The 15,659-nt window shown below is 54.5% G+C and overlaps 1 protein-coding gene across 1 annotated transcript; it reads left to right on the forward strand.

Moving 5' to 3' along the window:
* Positions 1 to 634: 634 nt before the first annotated feature.
* SFRP1 (secreted frizzled related protein 1) lies at positions 635 to 15,021 on the forward strand. The gene is made up of 3 exons (XM_064400449.1): positions 635 to 1,335; positions 6,182 to 6,259; positions 11,504 to 15,021. Exons 1-3 carry the CDS (start codon positions 801 to 803, stop codon positions 11,824 to 11,826), a joined length of 936 nt encoding a protein of 311 aa, XP_064256519.1. The 5' UTR covers positions 635 to 800; the 3' UTR covers positions 11,827 to 15,021.
* Positions 15,022 to 15,659: the final 638 nt, after the last annotated feature.

The following is a 15,659-nucleotide window of genomic DNA, read 5'->3' on the forward strand; positions in this document are numbered from 1 at the left end:
GTTTCTGTTGGAATTTGCCAACTAGGAAATGAGCTCCGCACAGGTCCAGTACAGGCTCACAGAAATATCTGCAACTTTGAACAGGAGCGCCGGGACATCCCGGGGCCACCCCGGCTTCAGGGACCGGGAACGGCCCCGGGGGGTTCGGGCCGCCCGCCGGGGATGCAGCCGAGCGGTGCTCGGGGGGGGGGGGTGGTCTCTGGGTACCGCCGAGCTGAGCCGCTGCAGGTGGTACCGAGCCGTGCCGAGCCGAGCGGAACCGGGCCGGGCAGGCCTTCAACCGGTGCAGGTAGCGCTGGGCCGAGCCGAACCGGGCCGGGCAGGCCCTCAGCCGCTGCAGGCGGCGCCGGACCGGGCAGAGCCGAGCCGAGCCGAACCGAACCGAACCGAACCGAGCCGAGCCGAGCCGAGCCGAGCCGAGCCGAGCCGAACCGGGCCGAGCTCCGGGGCCGTCGGGGCGGCGCTGGGCGGGGCGGGGCGGGGCGGGATTGGCTCCTGCGGCCGCTGATTGACAGCGGCGGGCCAGCGCGCGGCGGGCGGCGCGGCGCTGATTGGCTGCCGCGGGCTCACAAACCCGCGGCGCGGCCGGAGCGCGGCCAGAGCGGGGCCGGGGCCGGGGCGGCGGCAGGGCGGCGGAGCTCCGCGGGGCTCTGCGCGCAGCCGGCCAGGGCAGCGGCTCGGGGCAGCGGGGCCGCCGGTGGGGTTGCGAGGAGAGTTCCCCGGGGGCGGCCGCCGGCAGCGGGCGCCCGGCGGGGAGCGGCGTGCGGTGCTGTCGGGGCCGCCGTCGGCGGGTGGCGGCGATGGGCAGCGTGAGGGGGCCCGGCGGGGCCGCCCTGCGTGCCTTGCTGTCGGTGGCCGCCGGGCTGCTGGCCTGCGGCGTGGCCAGCGAGTACGACTATGTCAGCTACCAGTCAGACCTGGGCCCTTACCCTGGCGGGCGCTTCTACGCCAAGCCCCACCAGTGCGTGGCCATCCCCGCCGACCTGCGGCTTTGCCACAGCGTGGGCTACGACAAGATGGTGCTGCCCAACCTGCTGGACCACGAGACCATGGCCGAGGTGAAGCACCAGGCGAGCAGCTGGGTGCCGCTGCTCAACAAGAATTGCCACATGGGCACCCAGGTGTTCCTGTGCTCCCTCTTTGCCCCCGTCTGCCTGGACCGGCCCGTCTACCCCTGCCGCTGGCTCTGCGAGGCCGTGCGCGACTCCTGCGAGCCTGTCATGCAGTTCTTTGGCTTCTTCTGGCCAGAGATGCTCAAGTGTGACCAGTTTCCCCAGGATGACGTCTGCATTGCTATGACAGCTCCCAATGCCACCGAGGTCTCCAGGCCTAAAGGTAAGGCGTGCTGCAGCCTTGCTGCTGGCACTCCTCCCTGAGCTGACGGGGCAGGTGTTAGCCCAGGAGGGGATGAAGGGGTTCTTGTGGCAGGAGGAGGCTCACCTGAACTCTTCTTGGCAGCAGGAAGAGTTCAAGTGTCTGTGTTTCCTGTCCCAAAGAAAGTGGGGACAGGAAACTCATCCCTATCCCGGAGCCTTGGGACAGGCTTGGAACACGGTGGGGCTGTGCCTGTTCTGATCCCTGCACATGCACTGGGGCTGGGCTCCAGCCCTGATGGACCAAGGCGTGACCCTCTGTCCTCAGATACTGCACTGACCTGGGTCTGCTCCCCAGCCAGACTCCTGCAGGGCTGCCCTGGGCAGCAGGATTTGTGTGGTCTCCACGGCAGAAAGTGCTGGCTGGCTGGACCCAGCAGTGACAGCAGTGCTGGCCGGGTCCCCCACATCCTAGGACAAGAGGCTGGGCAGCTGGTGGCTGGGCATGCAGTGGAGATCCAGCCCTGCCCTCGGGTGGGCTGTGGGCTGGAGAAGGGAGCAAGGAACCTGCCCAGAAACAACTAGGGAAAGTGAACGTGGTTCGTGTTTGTTTCCATTGCATGCAGCACGTTTCTGTGGTGCCAGACCGGCTTGTTCAAGTTGCAGTGAGTGCAGCTTGTTGCTGGAAACTTGAAAATAAATAAATACCCTGGTGTCACTTCGGTGTTTGCTATTGGAGCACTGTGGAAGGCTGGCAGGAGGAATGTTTGTAGAGGGAGATGCAGGGGGCTCTAAGAGAGCTTTTTGGGCAGCAGATCATCATTGGAGGGAATTGTCACTCCTGATTCCACGGGGGCATAGTGCCAGTGCCTGGAGGGGAGGGGGCTGAGTGATTTTTGTGGCTTCTGTGTTGTGTCAGAGCTCGTCTGCAGGGACGTCTGCCCTTTGCAGTTACCTGTACAGAGCTACCTGTATGTGGTGCTCGACTGGGAGGGGTAACCCAGCCTGTGGGGACTGTGCAGTGTCATCCTGCCCGTCTTGAAAGGTCTCACACTTCAGAGAGCCCCTCTGATAGAGGACGGGAGCAGAGTGCATCCTGCACTGAGGGCTCTCAGGAGCTGTGTGGGGACAGTGCAGAGCAGTGGCACGGTGACTGTGGCATGGCAGGCACAGGGGACACCCAGGCTCAGTACCCAGAGGAGCTGTACTCAGGAGCCCATGTCACATCTCGGTGACATCCAGAATGTGAAGTTTGTTCCAGTGCCAGGGGGAACTGGGGGCCTGAGCTCTGGCTGATCCCCTTGCCAGGGACCAGCCTCTCCCTGCAGGGATGGCAGCACAGCCATACTGTCTTCCTTGTCATGGCTTGTCCTTCCTGGTGTGACTGCTGGAGAAACCTTGTTGTTTTCCAGGAATGCTCTAATTTAATATGTCTTATGTGAACCTGGACCCTTGGTCAAGACCTCGGCCGTGTTCCGTGTTGCAGGTACAAAGGTTGCTTTTATTTCCCCAGGGACTTGCAGCCAAGCTTGCTCCTGGGACAGCTGGGTCTGAGCTGCCCCTTCCAGGCTCTGAAACAGAGTCTGAGCTGTGTGCAGATCATTCATTTTACAGACATTAATGAGCCAGGACTTAGGAACAGTCTTCTAAATGAGCAGCATCTGCCAGGTTTTCCGCTGAGCAGTTTAACGACTTTCTCTTCACCTTTTGGACCTGTCTTGAAGGCAGCAGTGGGGTGGGACACTGCTGCTTTCTTGTGGTGCCTCAAACAGTTTGGAGTGAAAAAAAAAAGCAAACTCCAAGTGAATTGCAGCCGCTGGTGTGGTGTGACCAGCACTGCTGGATGTCCTGCATGCCACAGAGGCTCTGTTAGGCACCCGTTGCTTCAGCTCTGGTACTGCCACCTCCTGCAGATGTCGAGTCATCCTGGGTGACCTGCAGCTCTGTCCTTGTCCCTGTGCTGGCTGGGTACTTGTCTGCCTGGGTTGTGCACCCTGTCCATGGTTTGTCTGTGTTTTCTGTCAGCACCAACCCCTGGAGTCCCTTTGCTCTTGGGTGTGTTTCCTGTTGATTCAAAGAGGGTCAGAACCAAGCAGTGTCCCCCCTTTTCTCCTGGTACTAATAAGAACAAACCCTTTCAGTTTTTTTCCCCCATTAACACCTTGAAATTGGAATTTGTTTCTGCCTCTCAAAGAGCTGACCTGCTGAATTCCTTTCTCCTTAAGCACAGGCAGTAAAGCCTGCAGGCCCACAGGATGCATCAGGGGAGTTGCAGATTAATACAGCATTACACATTCCTTCTCTTGCCCCTGGAGTAAGCTGGCTCTGCAGCCAGGCATTGGAAAATGGTCAGCAGGGAACAAGTGAGCTGGAGGCAGGCTGAGATTGTGCTCGGAGCTGAGCTGTCAGCTGCAGCAGATGGGCCCCAGCCAGCCTGCAGTGGGCCCCCAGGGTGGGCTGGGGATGTCTGCTCTAGTGCCTCAGCAGTCTTTGGATTGCAGTTTTGGGGGAGCTGTGGCTCCACAGAACAGCAGTTTTCCTGGGGCACAGAGCTGTGCAGGAGCTGGCTGGGCCCCATTTGTGTTCCTGACTGAAGTGTGATGTGGTGATCCAGAGCAGAGGACAATTTTTCTTCCCATTGACAGGGGACAGTGTCTCCAGTGGCTGTGAAAGGGCTGCAGGAGGCAGGAGTGGAGGATGGGCTGGTTTACACTGGATATAAGGAGGAAGTTTTTACAGTGAGGGTTGTAAAACACCGGCACAGATTATCTACAAACATAGTGGGTGCCCCGTCCTTGGAAACATTCATGGTCAGGTTTGGTGGGACTCTGAGCAACCTGATCAAGGTTATTGATTAGGGCAGGGGGACTGTGTGTAAGTGAGGCTGCTGCCTGTGGAAGGGGCTATCCAGGGGCTCCCAAGTCCAGCCCTCAGGCTGGCTGTTGGCTCTGGGCAGCAAGTCAGGGGTCTCTGCCACCTTGGGTGTGTTACAGCCTCTTGTGGGGCTGCTGGAGCACAGCTAGAACAAAGCCTGTATTTGCACCAGGGAACAATGAGTCTTATTTTCCATTTTTTGTTTGCTTTTTTTTCCTATTTTAATTGGTTGCCTGGAAAACTCACAGAGTGGATGCAGTGGTGGCTTTCATGTTTGTCTGGCTGGTGTAGGCTTGGCTTGGCCAGCCTCCTCGTGTGCACTTTGGCTGCTGAGGCAGATTGAAGTGCTTGGCATGGCAGTGGTGCCCAGCACAGTGATGTACTCCTGGCTCTGCAGCAGATGGAGGGCTGGGCCTGTGTCACCTTCCTATGAGAATAAGAAGGCCATGAGCACAGTAAATGTGCAGCCAGGAAAGAAATATTGTAACTATGGATGTCATCATGTCTCCAAAGGCTGGCTCCTGCCTGTGTCACTGAGTGAGATGGTGATAGTGGCATTGCATGTTAGGGTTCTGGAAGAAGAGGCGATGGACAGAAGTACAGAGAGTGTGGGGCTCTGGAGGTGGATGTTGGTGCTGTGAGGGCTGACTTGTGACTTGCACACAGGAGCGAGCAGAAGGCCAGTTGCTCTGCATGTGTGATTAATAAAGTCATGGTGCACGTCCCCAGGAATCGGCGTTTGGCACAGAAGAGATTTGGGGGTGGCAACAGGGGAAGAACAAGCCACGGAAAATGAATGTCTGGCCTGAATCCCCATGGGGCATCTGTGGCTGAGGAGACACGACACTATGGTCGTGGCTGTGCCTCCCTCACCAGCTGTGCTGGCTCTGCACCCCTCGTTCTGAGACACCTCTCTGCTTTTTCTGTCCAGCAATGCTGTGGATTTGCTGGCCTGGCTGAGGGCTGGAAGGCCATGAGTGCTCTGTTTACATGCAGGGGCTGGCAGATGTTTTGCTGCAGTGTTGTCCCTGAGAATAACTCCCTTGTGTGGGAAGAGCCCTCAGTCTTGCTGGACCAGGAACAAGCAGCATCTCCCAGCTCAATAAATTCATCTGCCAGTAGCTCAAGTCTACGTCTGTGCTGCTGGGTGGTCTGCTCCAACTGCAGATGGGGACTTGGAAACGGATTCTTATTCTCTGGTGAAGTGAGATTTCCTCCCAGGACAGATCCCAGTGAAATCCCCTGGGCTGGCATTTCCCAGGAGGCAGATGTTGACCACGGCCAGCAGAGGTGACTCTGCTCTGCTGGAGCCATGAGGCTGCCCTGGGCTCAAAACAAAAGAGAGGGTGACCACTCTTGGTGGTGGCAGCATCCACAAGAGCTGTGCTGCTCCAGCCCCAACCAGTGCTGCTCTGGCACAAAGCAGGAGGGAGGGGAGCCAGGGGCTCCCTGAGCCCTGCCTGGGCAGCCTGTGGCGTGGTCCCCAGTGCTGAGGGGAACACTCAGCTGAACTGGGCTGTCCTGGTCCTGAACCCCTTGCCTGGCACCAGGGTGGCACCTTGGCACTTGTGCCACCTCTGGGCAGCATTCTCCTGCTGTGCTGGGGTTTGGGCATTGTGTGCCTGCCTTGGCATGCAGTGGGGAGGCAATGTCAGCAGGCTATGGGCCGTGCCCCTTGGCAGGCATCTTCCCTCAGCTGAGTCCCTGGCCCTGACAACTCCTTCCTTAGCCAGTGCTGTCCTTTTGCTCTTAGCAGCTGCCTGTGCCTGGCCTTGGGGCCACTGACAGCAGTGGAGTGGGGCTGCCTGTGGCCTGTAAGGTGCTGGATGGTTCCTTACACCCAGCAGGGTGTTGTCCCACACTCCTGGGAGCTGTGACAGGGTGCATGGGTCCCCCTCGAGGGTGACACTGACAGCATGGGCAGTCTGGCTCTATGCCACCTCTGCTGGCTTCTCACCACCTCTCAACTGTCTTCACTTCTTTTCTGTTGCCAGGAACGACCGTGTGTCCCCCGTGTGACAATGAGATGAAGTCAGAGGCCATTGTGGAGCACCTGTGTGCCAGCGAGTTTGGTAAGAAGGAGCACTCCAGGCACGGGGAGGCTTCCCAGCTGGTCAGGGGCAGCATGACCCCTCTGTGCCTAGACTGGAGCTGCCACATTTCCCTGCCCGTGGTGGTGCTGGTGTGTCCTGCAGTCTGTCCCCAAGGCTGGGCACGTGTGCCTCTAGATGTCACTGTGGGCATGCAGAGGTGGACCTTGGTAAAAAATGCAAAGCTACTCGAAGGCTTTGTCCTAAATGAGTGAGTGAGTGAGACAATCAGTGGTAAACTGAACTTCAGTTAGAAAAAAAAGATTATCACAAGGAAATATATTAGCTTTCTCAGATCAAACCCAGAATTAAGTGGTTTTGACATCCTTGCTGGTGTGTGTAACTTTCCCGGAAGATTATTAAAGGCATATTGAACAAGGTGTGCATTCCTGGGGGATTAGCACTTGAATGTGCCCTGTACTGGAGCGTGCTTATGCAAACCCAAACCTGCTCTGCATGCTGGTGTGCTACCCTTTCTGCTGGAAATGAATTCTCAACTGTCCTGCAGATTTGGTATGCCAGAAGTCTTTAAGTTCAGCACAGACTTTTTCCAACAGGGAAAAGCACCAAGAGGAACACCCATGTAATAGTTTCCCAGGAATGTGCATACTTCTGGCTTGGCTGGGGAATGGAAGCAGACATTCAGTGCTTGGCCTGGCTGGGGAGTGGGAGGTGCTGGGTGCTCAGAGCTCTGTTCTGGGCCAGGGGCTGGGGGCTTTCATCCCAGAGAGGGATTGAGGGGCACTGGCCAGTGGCAGCAGGGGACCTGGTGCTGGTGGGTCATGTCCCCTTGCCAGAGGTGTGCAGGGAGTGAGCTGAGGGGGTGTCCTGCTGGTAGGAGAGTGCTGGGAAGGGAAATACAACCTCAGCTGCCTGCTTGTCATCAGCTTCTGCTGCTGAATATCCTCCCGTGCTCTGGGACAGTTATACAGCAGGGAGCAGAGGCCAAAGCAGAGGAATCCCCTGCCTTGGGACAGTGACTTACCCACAGTGTTACTACTGGGAAAGACAGTGGTGACAGTGTCCAAAGGATGGAATTATTTCCTGGCAGATGTGGCCCATCTGTAGCCAGCTGGGGAGCAGGAACAGGGGATAGGATGCAGTAAAGGTCCTACCTGTGCCCTGTGAGGGAAGGGAAGGATCCATCTGTCTCAGCAGAGGGAGTGGCTAGTGGAGGAGGCATCACCTTCAGGAAGTTTTCCCAAAGCACAGTGTATGGCCCTTGGATCTTTGTTTAGTCTTGGGGGGTTACTGTCATGGGGTGATTTCTCAGGGAAAGCTGTTTATCTGGCACTATTATAAACTCCCAAACCTTCAGACTGAGGTTTCTCATGCACGTCCACCAAGGTAAACACTGGCAGCTGACAGGTTACAGAGCCTCATCAAAGCCAGACATGTACAATAAATGTTTAAACTAGCATGTGCTGCATGGGGCAGCTGTTGGTAGGTCTTGCACTGATTCCCACTGTGTAGTTTTCTGTCACATCCCAGCAGCTTGGTACAGAAGAGAGGTGAGGACCACTTTGCCCCCCACAGATGTGTGGCTGTGCCAGTTAGGAAGTGGCTGTTGGTGTTGTTGGCCTAGAGCACAGTGCAGGAAGAGAGCTGCAGTGAGCTGTGAACACAAACTGTGAAGACAAGGCAGGAGAGGATCTTGGACAAGATGCTGGGGGGCAGGAGATTGCCAGCCTCGTGGTCCAGCAGAGCTCTGGGTTTGCCTTTGTGTGAGCAGGGATCAATGTGGGCTCCAGGATGCAGCTTTGGGGTGGATGTCAGTGAGGGGTGCCAGCACCCTGGCCTGAGCACAGAGCAGCACAGGGGGCTGGATAGGGTAGTACTGGTGTGCTGAGGGAGCAATGGCAGCAAGAGGAAGCACAAGATCAGCCTCCAGTGCCCCCAGAGCTGCCTCCCCCAGCTGCCCTGGGCTGCAGCCAGCGCTTGTTTCTTACTCCAGGAGTTCATTCCACGCTCTGTTTCTCTTAGTGATTTTATTTATTGTTTCTGCCCTTTCTCCGGGGTCTGGGGGATCCTGCTGAACAGGCTCTGTGGCACTGGGGACTGCAGAACAATCAATACATGCTGTTTATTTTTTCTCTGTGACTGACAGGTCCTTGCCTGCAGCCTTCTCCTGTTACAGCCCTAATGTGTCTTCTGGCAGGTTTCTTCCTTCTCAGTGATTGCTAAAGGAAGGAAAAATGAGGCTGAAGGAACAGTGGAGCTTTCCCTTCTCTCACATTCCCTTTCCTGCACATGAGGTGCTGGAGTGGGGCCCCTGCCTGTGCAGGAGAACAGCAGAGACAGCATCCTAGTCCTGAAAAAGGGGTGGAGGTGCCAGTGGGGAGCAGGAATGATGCGTGGTAGTGGTTTGTGAGCAGGGCACAGGGGCTCTGCCCTCAGCTGCTGACTACCCCAGTACAGTGCTGTCCTTGGAGAAGGTTGTGCTGGAATGTTTTTGTGTCCAATGAAAGTAAATGGTGAGAAGGGCTTGTGGGTGGCATGTCAGTCCTGCAGCCCTCTGGGGCTGCTGTGGCATGCAGAGTGGCAGGGGCTGGTGCTGCCAGCAGTGCCACAGCTGGTGCTGAAGCAGCCTGTGGTCACAGGGCAGCTGCTGGGCTGGAAAGGTGGCACATGGGTGACTGTCCTGGGGTCAGCTCCTGCCTGGCAGCCACAGCTGAGGATTGAGTCTGTCTGAGCAAGGGTGTCCTGGGGTCCCAGGGGTGATTCTGGCCCTTCTCTTGGTGCTGAGACAGGTTTGGTGTGGCATGGGGGGGTGGAAAGGCCAAGGCTCCCAGTGAGGAAACCTTGTGCTTTGGCAGCTCAGCTGGCCCCTGGAGCCAAGACTCAAAGCATCCTGCTCCAGCCTTTTGCCTGCTGCAGCAGCATTCCCAGGGCTGGGGATTCACCAGGAGAGCTGCTGCAGCACCCCCTTCAAGTGCCATGTTCTGGGAAAGCCAGAAGCTGGAGACTGCCTCCCACTGCGTGGTGGTGAGCTCCTAGAGGGGGATGAGCACTGGAATGAGGGTACCCTCAGACACCCCTTTTCTGCTGTTCCTGGGATGTGCCAAAGCTGTGACTGGCCTGCCACTATGGAACCCAGCTTTCACACCTGGGAATCTCACCTGGAGTGTGGGTTGGGACTTAGGGAATGTGGCCCAATTAAGTGAACAAGGGGAGTTTGGGGGAGCCAGAGGAATGAGGGCTGAGCAGAGATCATCATGCTTGTGTGACTGCTCAGCCTGCAGCACCCAAGGCAGGTAAAGCTTGGTGGTCCATGAGCCTGTGTTTACCTGGGCAGCACCTCAGGCTCTTGCTGCTCTCAAGGACATTGCTGCTGGGAAGAACAGAGCCTGACACAGCTATTTGCACCCCTGGTCAGCCTCCTCCTTCATCCCCCTTGGCGCTATCCCATCTTGGCTCAGTGTGCCGCTCTGCACGAGCGAGGTTTGGATGAGGGTTTGGTTTACATCTGGATTTGTGGCTCCCCTGGGCAGCTCCCATGAACCTGCATCGCTGGCTCACAAGCTGCTGTGTGCAGGGGAGGGAGCAGCTGTGAGCTCCCACAGAGCAGGGTTACCAGGCCTTCTTTGTCTTCCATGCTGGGTGATACTTGGAGTAGATCAGCACCTCCACTAGCTGGCAGATCTTCTCTTCCTCTAGCAGAAAGCATCAAATTTTGCAGTGATCTCATCAAAGCATTTTGCAAAATCTCTTATTGTGCAGTTGTAATGGTGTTTTAGCATCCCTCCTGCCCTGGCCACCTCTGTGCTTAGTGCAAGGGCTCTGGTCAGCATGAATAAAGGAAGTGAGGCTGATTTTGAGGGGTGTTGCTGCTACTGCTGCCCAGCTGGTGTCATGGAGAACTTAGAGCTGCTTGAAAACTACTTACTTCATTTTTCAGATTTGTTACAAACTGATCTGGTTCAGCATCTTTAGCTCCTTAAAACTTGAGTTTCTTTAGCTCCTGGATTTGGAAAACGGATGGAATGAAAATTTCACTTAGGTTTCCAGTCCTAGATTACTTTTTTATATGATAGCAGTGTAACATGGCAGGGCTCTTGGCAAACCTGAGGGATGTTTTTGGCACAGGGGCAGACAAACACCATTGCCCCTGTTGCCAGGGCAGTGGCTGGGAGCATGAGGGTGACACTGACTCTCTGCTGCCTGCTCAGGATTGTCGTGGTGCTGTCCTGCTGTGTCTGGAACAGTGAGCAGTGCTCCTGTCCAGGAAGCAACACGTGTTCACTGCTGCACATTCCAGCACAACAGGGCTTCAAGGAATGATGCTGTGAGGACCCATCTCCCTGCCAGAGCCAGAGGTTCTTGTGGACTGCCTGCAACTGCCCTGAGACTCTAATGAGAAGGGACAGCAGCCAGCCAATCACCTCTCTGAGCACTAGTTATCTGCAGCTCTGAAGTAAACTCCCAAATGATGAAAATATGTTAGCAATTTTGGTCCATATGTGCTTTTCCCCCAAAATGAGGCAGAGCCAAATGGCACTGAAATGATGTTTTAATGTACAACACATTTTCATCATTTTTCCCATGTATGCAAAATTCCTCTTCATGGTCATTGTAAAAAAAACCTTTTTTTTTGGGGTGGGGGGTATTGTGATTAACTCAGGAAAATGCTGAACCCAAAGAGGGGAAAGTATTTTCCATGGCAGTCGTAGCAGACCAACTTCCCTTGTCCCAGGGAAGAATGAGTGCATGCTGGGATCTCCACAGCTCTGATTCAGGGACATCCAGTGCTTGCAAACTTGTTTCACAGGCACCCGAGGGCCGGTGTGACTGCAAACAAATGCTTGAAAAGCCAAATTGACCTTTTAAATGATCCTTTCAAGAGTCTCTCCATGCCTCTAGAGCAGGGAAGTCACCTAATTTACTCAGTTAACATTTGTGCTTGGCAGCTGAACAAGTCCCCTCTCTAATGGAAAGCTCTGGGTGCTTTGCTGCAGGAAGGGGAACAAAGATGTCAGTGTTTTACCTTGGTGCTCTCCTGGGTATGGGGCAGCTCCACCCGAGGCTGTGAGTGGCATGGCCAGGGCGATGCCAGGGAGCAGGAGGATTCAGGAGCAGAGAAGGGGGATGCAGGAGTGGAGCAGGGCACTGTGTGTCTGCAGTGGCACAGGGCATTGCTGCTCCCTCAGCCTCACTTAGCAGGGGCTTTGTGCCAGTGAAGGCTGCTCAGGAGTTTTGGTTTTCCCCCCCTCCCATCTTGTTTTGCAGCTCTTAAGATGACCATCAAGGAAGTGAAGAAGGAGAATGGGGACAAGATGATCATTCCACGGAAGAGGAAGGCACTGAAGCTGGGGCCCATCCGCAAGAAGAACCTCAAGAAGCTGGTGCTGTTCCTAAAAAACGGGGCAGACTGTCCCTGCCATCAGCTGGACAACCTCAGCCACTACTTCCTCATCATGGGCCGCCAGGTGAAGACTCAGTACCTGTTGACAGCTATCTACAAGTGGGACAAGAAGAACAAAGAGTTCAAGAAGTTTATGAAGAAGATGAAGTCCCCCGACTGCCCGACGTTTCCGTCCGTGTTCAAGTGACGTGCTGGGCGGCGGCAGAGCCGCGCCCTGGACCTGCCCCGGCGGGCACGGCCTCGCTGCTCTGCAGCAGGGGTGCTGGAGCCCAGCCCTGCTGCTCCTCAGAGCTCCCTCACCATCCTCAGCCCTCCCACATCCTCGGTCTGATGGCCTGGGCGCGGTCGCCGAGGTCACTCACCATTTCCGTCTGCATCTGTTGTTGTGCAGATGTGTGCAACCATTGAAATAGCAGCTGTCAGGTAAAGAGGGCGAGCGCAGGGCTGTGAGGTGATGGTAAGAGAAAGGAGTTCTTCAAGTTTCTTGTAGAAAGGACCCTCGTCACCACGTCACTCCTGTCTTCATGGCTGCAGGATTGCCCTGAATTCCTGTATGAGCCGGAGCTGGCTGATTAGACACAGATCCTATCTTCATGATCAAAGTTAATAAATGAGTAGTGGAGAACCCATTACAACCTCTGATAAGAATTCCTCATAGTTAATTGCCCTCACTGTAAAAATATCCCATTATAGTCTTAACCTGCTTAGTTTAAGCCTTAACCCTGGTTCCTTGTGGTGCCTTGTTGGGCTGGAGCCCTCTCTCACCAGCATCTTTGTGCTGTGTCCCCGGGTGCCTGCCTTGGCACCTGCTGTGCCAGCTGAGCCCCTTTGCCCAGTGCTGCACCCAGGCAGCCTTTGAGTCCCTGTGCTGTGCCCAGTGTGTTGTGCACTGGCATGGGGAGCAGGGGCAGAGGGGGCTCTGCCCACACCTGTGCCTTTGGCCTCGTGCAGGCCCCTGTCTCAGCAGTGCCCAGCTGAGATCCCTCCCTGCCTGTGGCAGTTCCCGTGCACAGGTGGCCTGAGCTGCTGGTGCCCAGACCTGGCACTCCATTTTAAGCCCAAGCACAGGTTCAGCTGCTGGCCTGCCTGGGGCTTTGGCTGGGTGGAGCCCATGGCCAGCTCCTCCAGCCTGTGTCACTCCCTCACTTTACCAGTGATGTTTTTATAGTTCCTTTAGGCTGCTGGCAAAGTACGAGTGCAGAAGGCCAAGGACTTTTCCCTGTGGAGCACTGCAGGGAATGTATGGTCTCTGTCTTCCCCTCTTTGCTGTGGGACCCATCAGTCTGGGGTTTTGTCTGTTTGATCTATGACAACTTGGCTCTCTATCATTATGTCTTTTTTGCCCTAATTGAAATGTCATGTTTGTATGATTTCAAATAGTTTATGAAAGACAAAGAATGTTTTACACAAATGATTACATTTATCGACCAAGCTGAAATTCATTATTCTGTTAATTGGACTAGTTCTCTTTTTCATAGACCCATACCACTCTGTATTCATTATCCTTCCTCCTTCCATTTAGTATTCTCATCCATCACCAATGCTCTGAGAGAATGAATATCTGATGTCTGAGATAATCCTGTTGTATCACAGTTAAGTGAAATAACAAATCCTCATTTCTGAGGTTTGAACCAAACCCCCTCAAAACTGGTGCATTAATTATTCCTTAGCTTGGGAGTGGTGCTTATTTCCCACATGGGGACAGAGCCGTGGACTTGGTTGTAGAAGAATTCCATTAACAAGCCAAGTACTCTGAGGAATGATGTTTCACAGCTAACAGAGAGATGGATTTAGGATGTGAACTTTGTAGAGTCCCCTTAGGTTGTCTTAGAGCACCATTTGTAGTAGTGTTGTTTCTTTATTGCAAAATTAATCATTGTAGATAATGTGCTTTATTAGTGAAGTAAAGAAATAAATAAACCATGGGCTTTAACATCACAGATTGGTGAGGTGAAATGATGGAGAGGGCTGACAAATCCAGCCGTGTGGGGAATGGAGTCAGGACACCATGAGCTGGAAGTGTGGTTCTCTGTGAGTGCCCACAGTGCCCCTAAAAGCCCCACTGGGACAGGGCAGGGACCCTCTGTCCCCCCTCTGTCACCTTCCTGAGCACAGCACAGCAGAGGGAGTGCTGCTGCTGCTAAAATTGCCAAATTAATCCATTAAATATGATTCCCCCCACCTCCATTTTTATCAAGAGATGCTGTTTCCTGACCCTTTTGTGGAGTCACCATCCCTGGAATGCCTCAAGAAATGACCAGATGTGGTGGTGTTCATCCAAGGGCTGGACTCAATGATCTTGGAGCTCTTTTCCAGCCTTCTTTTTTCCATGATTCTGTGATTGCTTGCTCACTGAAGCAGCAGTGCCCTTCCTGGGAAGCTCCTGCTGCTTCAGCCAGCCCTGGCTGCAGCTGGCAGTGGTTTTAATCCAAGTGATCCTTTATTCACCTCCTGGGTGAGGATCTGCTGAGAAATTGCTGCAGCCCCAGCTGGGTCTTTAGTGCAGGGGAAGCTTTAAGGGGTGAGGGACAAATTCTCCCTGCAGTGCACTTGGCTGGGACATTGGCTGCAGCAGTGTGGTCACCACAGGACCAGGTAAGGTCAGTGCTGAGGAGCTGCTGCCTGGGGTCTCCTGTTCCCAGCTCAGAGCTGGTGCCTGGGCTCAATCTGGCTCTGCTTTTTGTGTCCCTGCATTCCACTGCTGGTTTGTCTGTGGTCATTCAGCAAGGTGAGAGCATCAGGTCGGTTTGAAGAGATGCAGGAAGCCAGGCGTGGTTGCTGAAAATCTCCAGAATCAGTTCTTTTACTGGCTTCTTGTAATTGGCAACTCCTGAAGGATTTTTGGTCATGTAAAAAGTGAGACTTGCAGTGCAACTGCTGCATGTGGGTGCCTTTGGTGTCTTTAGATTTCCTGTACTGCTCTCCAACAAAAAAAGTTTATTAAAACCTGAAGTGGGCTGAGTGTAAACTATGGAGAAAGTACCCAAGATCCTGGGTTGTGCTTGTGTGGAGCCATGTGGAGCAAAGAGATGTTTACTGACATGAGAAAGCACAAAAGTCTCCTGAAATCAGGCACCATGTGTCTGGTGTAGTGTTCCCAGAGCAGAGATGGGTGTTTGTGCAGTTCATGGACACACTTTGCATTTTAAAATGTCGGATGCTGATTGTTACGATGAGTTCTGGTTTAAGTTACAAGCATGTGTGTAAGTGCTCAGTCATACTTTGTGCTGGGAGACACCCCCAGTTTTGCCCTGCTGAGGGCTGTGGGGTGTCTGTGGGACAGTGATGTGCCACTCTGGGACACTCAGGCTTGCTACAGCCTGGGCTTTTCTGAACTATGAACCTTAAACCCTAAAATAAAATATCATCCTTTTGTGACTCAGTTTATCCTCCCAATAATGTTTATCTTCTTTGCTCCAGCATTCCTTCTGTTGAGTTCCACCTGTCTGGCCTCCAGTTTGTACTTCAGTTACTAATTAAATACAGTTTTCTTTCATGCTGTACAAAAATTAATCTTCCACCCCTCAGCTGATTTTCTTACATTGCTGGCAGTCTGTGCTCTGCTTTGCTGCTGGGAAGATCAGCTGAGCAGCTGGGGGGGTTTGTCCTGGAGAAGAGAGGACACCAGCGTGGTGTGGAACTCTCTGAGTGCTGTGCAGGGTGAGGGGGTGATGCCCTGCAGCTGTGCCAGGCTGAAGCTGGCTCATCCCTGGCTCACAGGCAGCAGGGCTGGGCTCACCAGCTAAACATCTGCCAGCTGGAGCTGGGTTTGCTTTAATCAGCTGTTCATAAACAGGCAGCCCAGGTGTGCAGTGAGGGTAGCACAAATAACTGAAAAATAACGGAGTAAGAGTGGAAATAACGAGCTCCTTCCCTTTGAGTTGCCTTGACTGCTCTCACTGCTCCGTGTGGGGCCAGGGGAAGCAGGGGATGGACCCCTCAGCTCCTTGAGGCTGTGGATGGACCCAGCAGTGAGTGGCTGAACGTGCAAGATCTCAGCTGAAACATTCTCTAAAGCCA

This window comes from Passer domesticus, chromosome 28, assembly GCF_036417665.1.
Source record: "Passer domesticus isolate bPasDom1 chromosome 28, bPasDom1.hap1, whole genome shotgun sequence".
NCBI lineage: Eukaryota > Metazoa > Chordata > Aves > Passeriformes > Passeridae > Passer > Passer domesticus.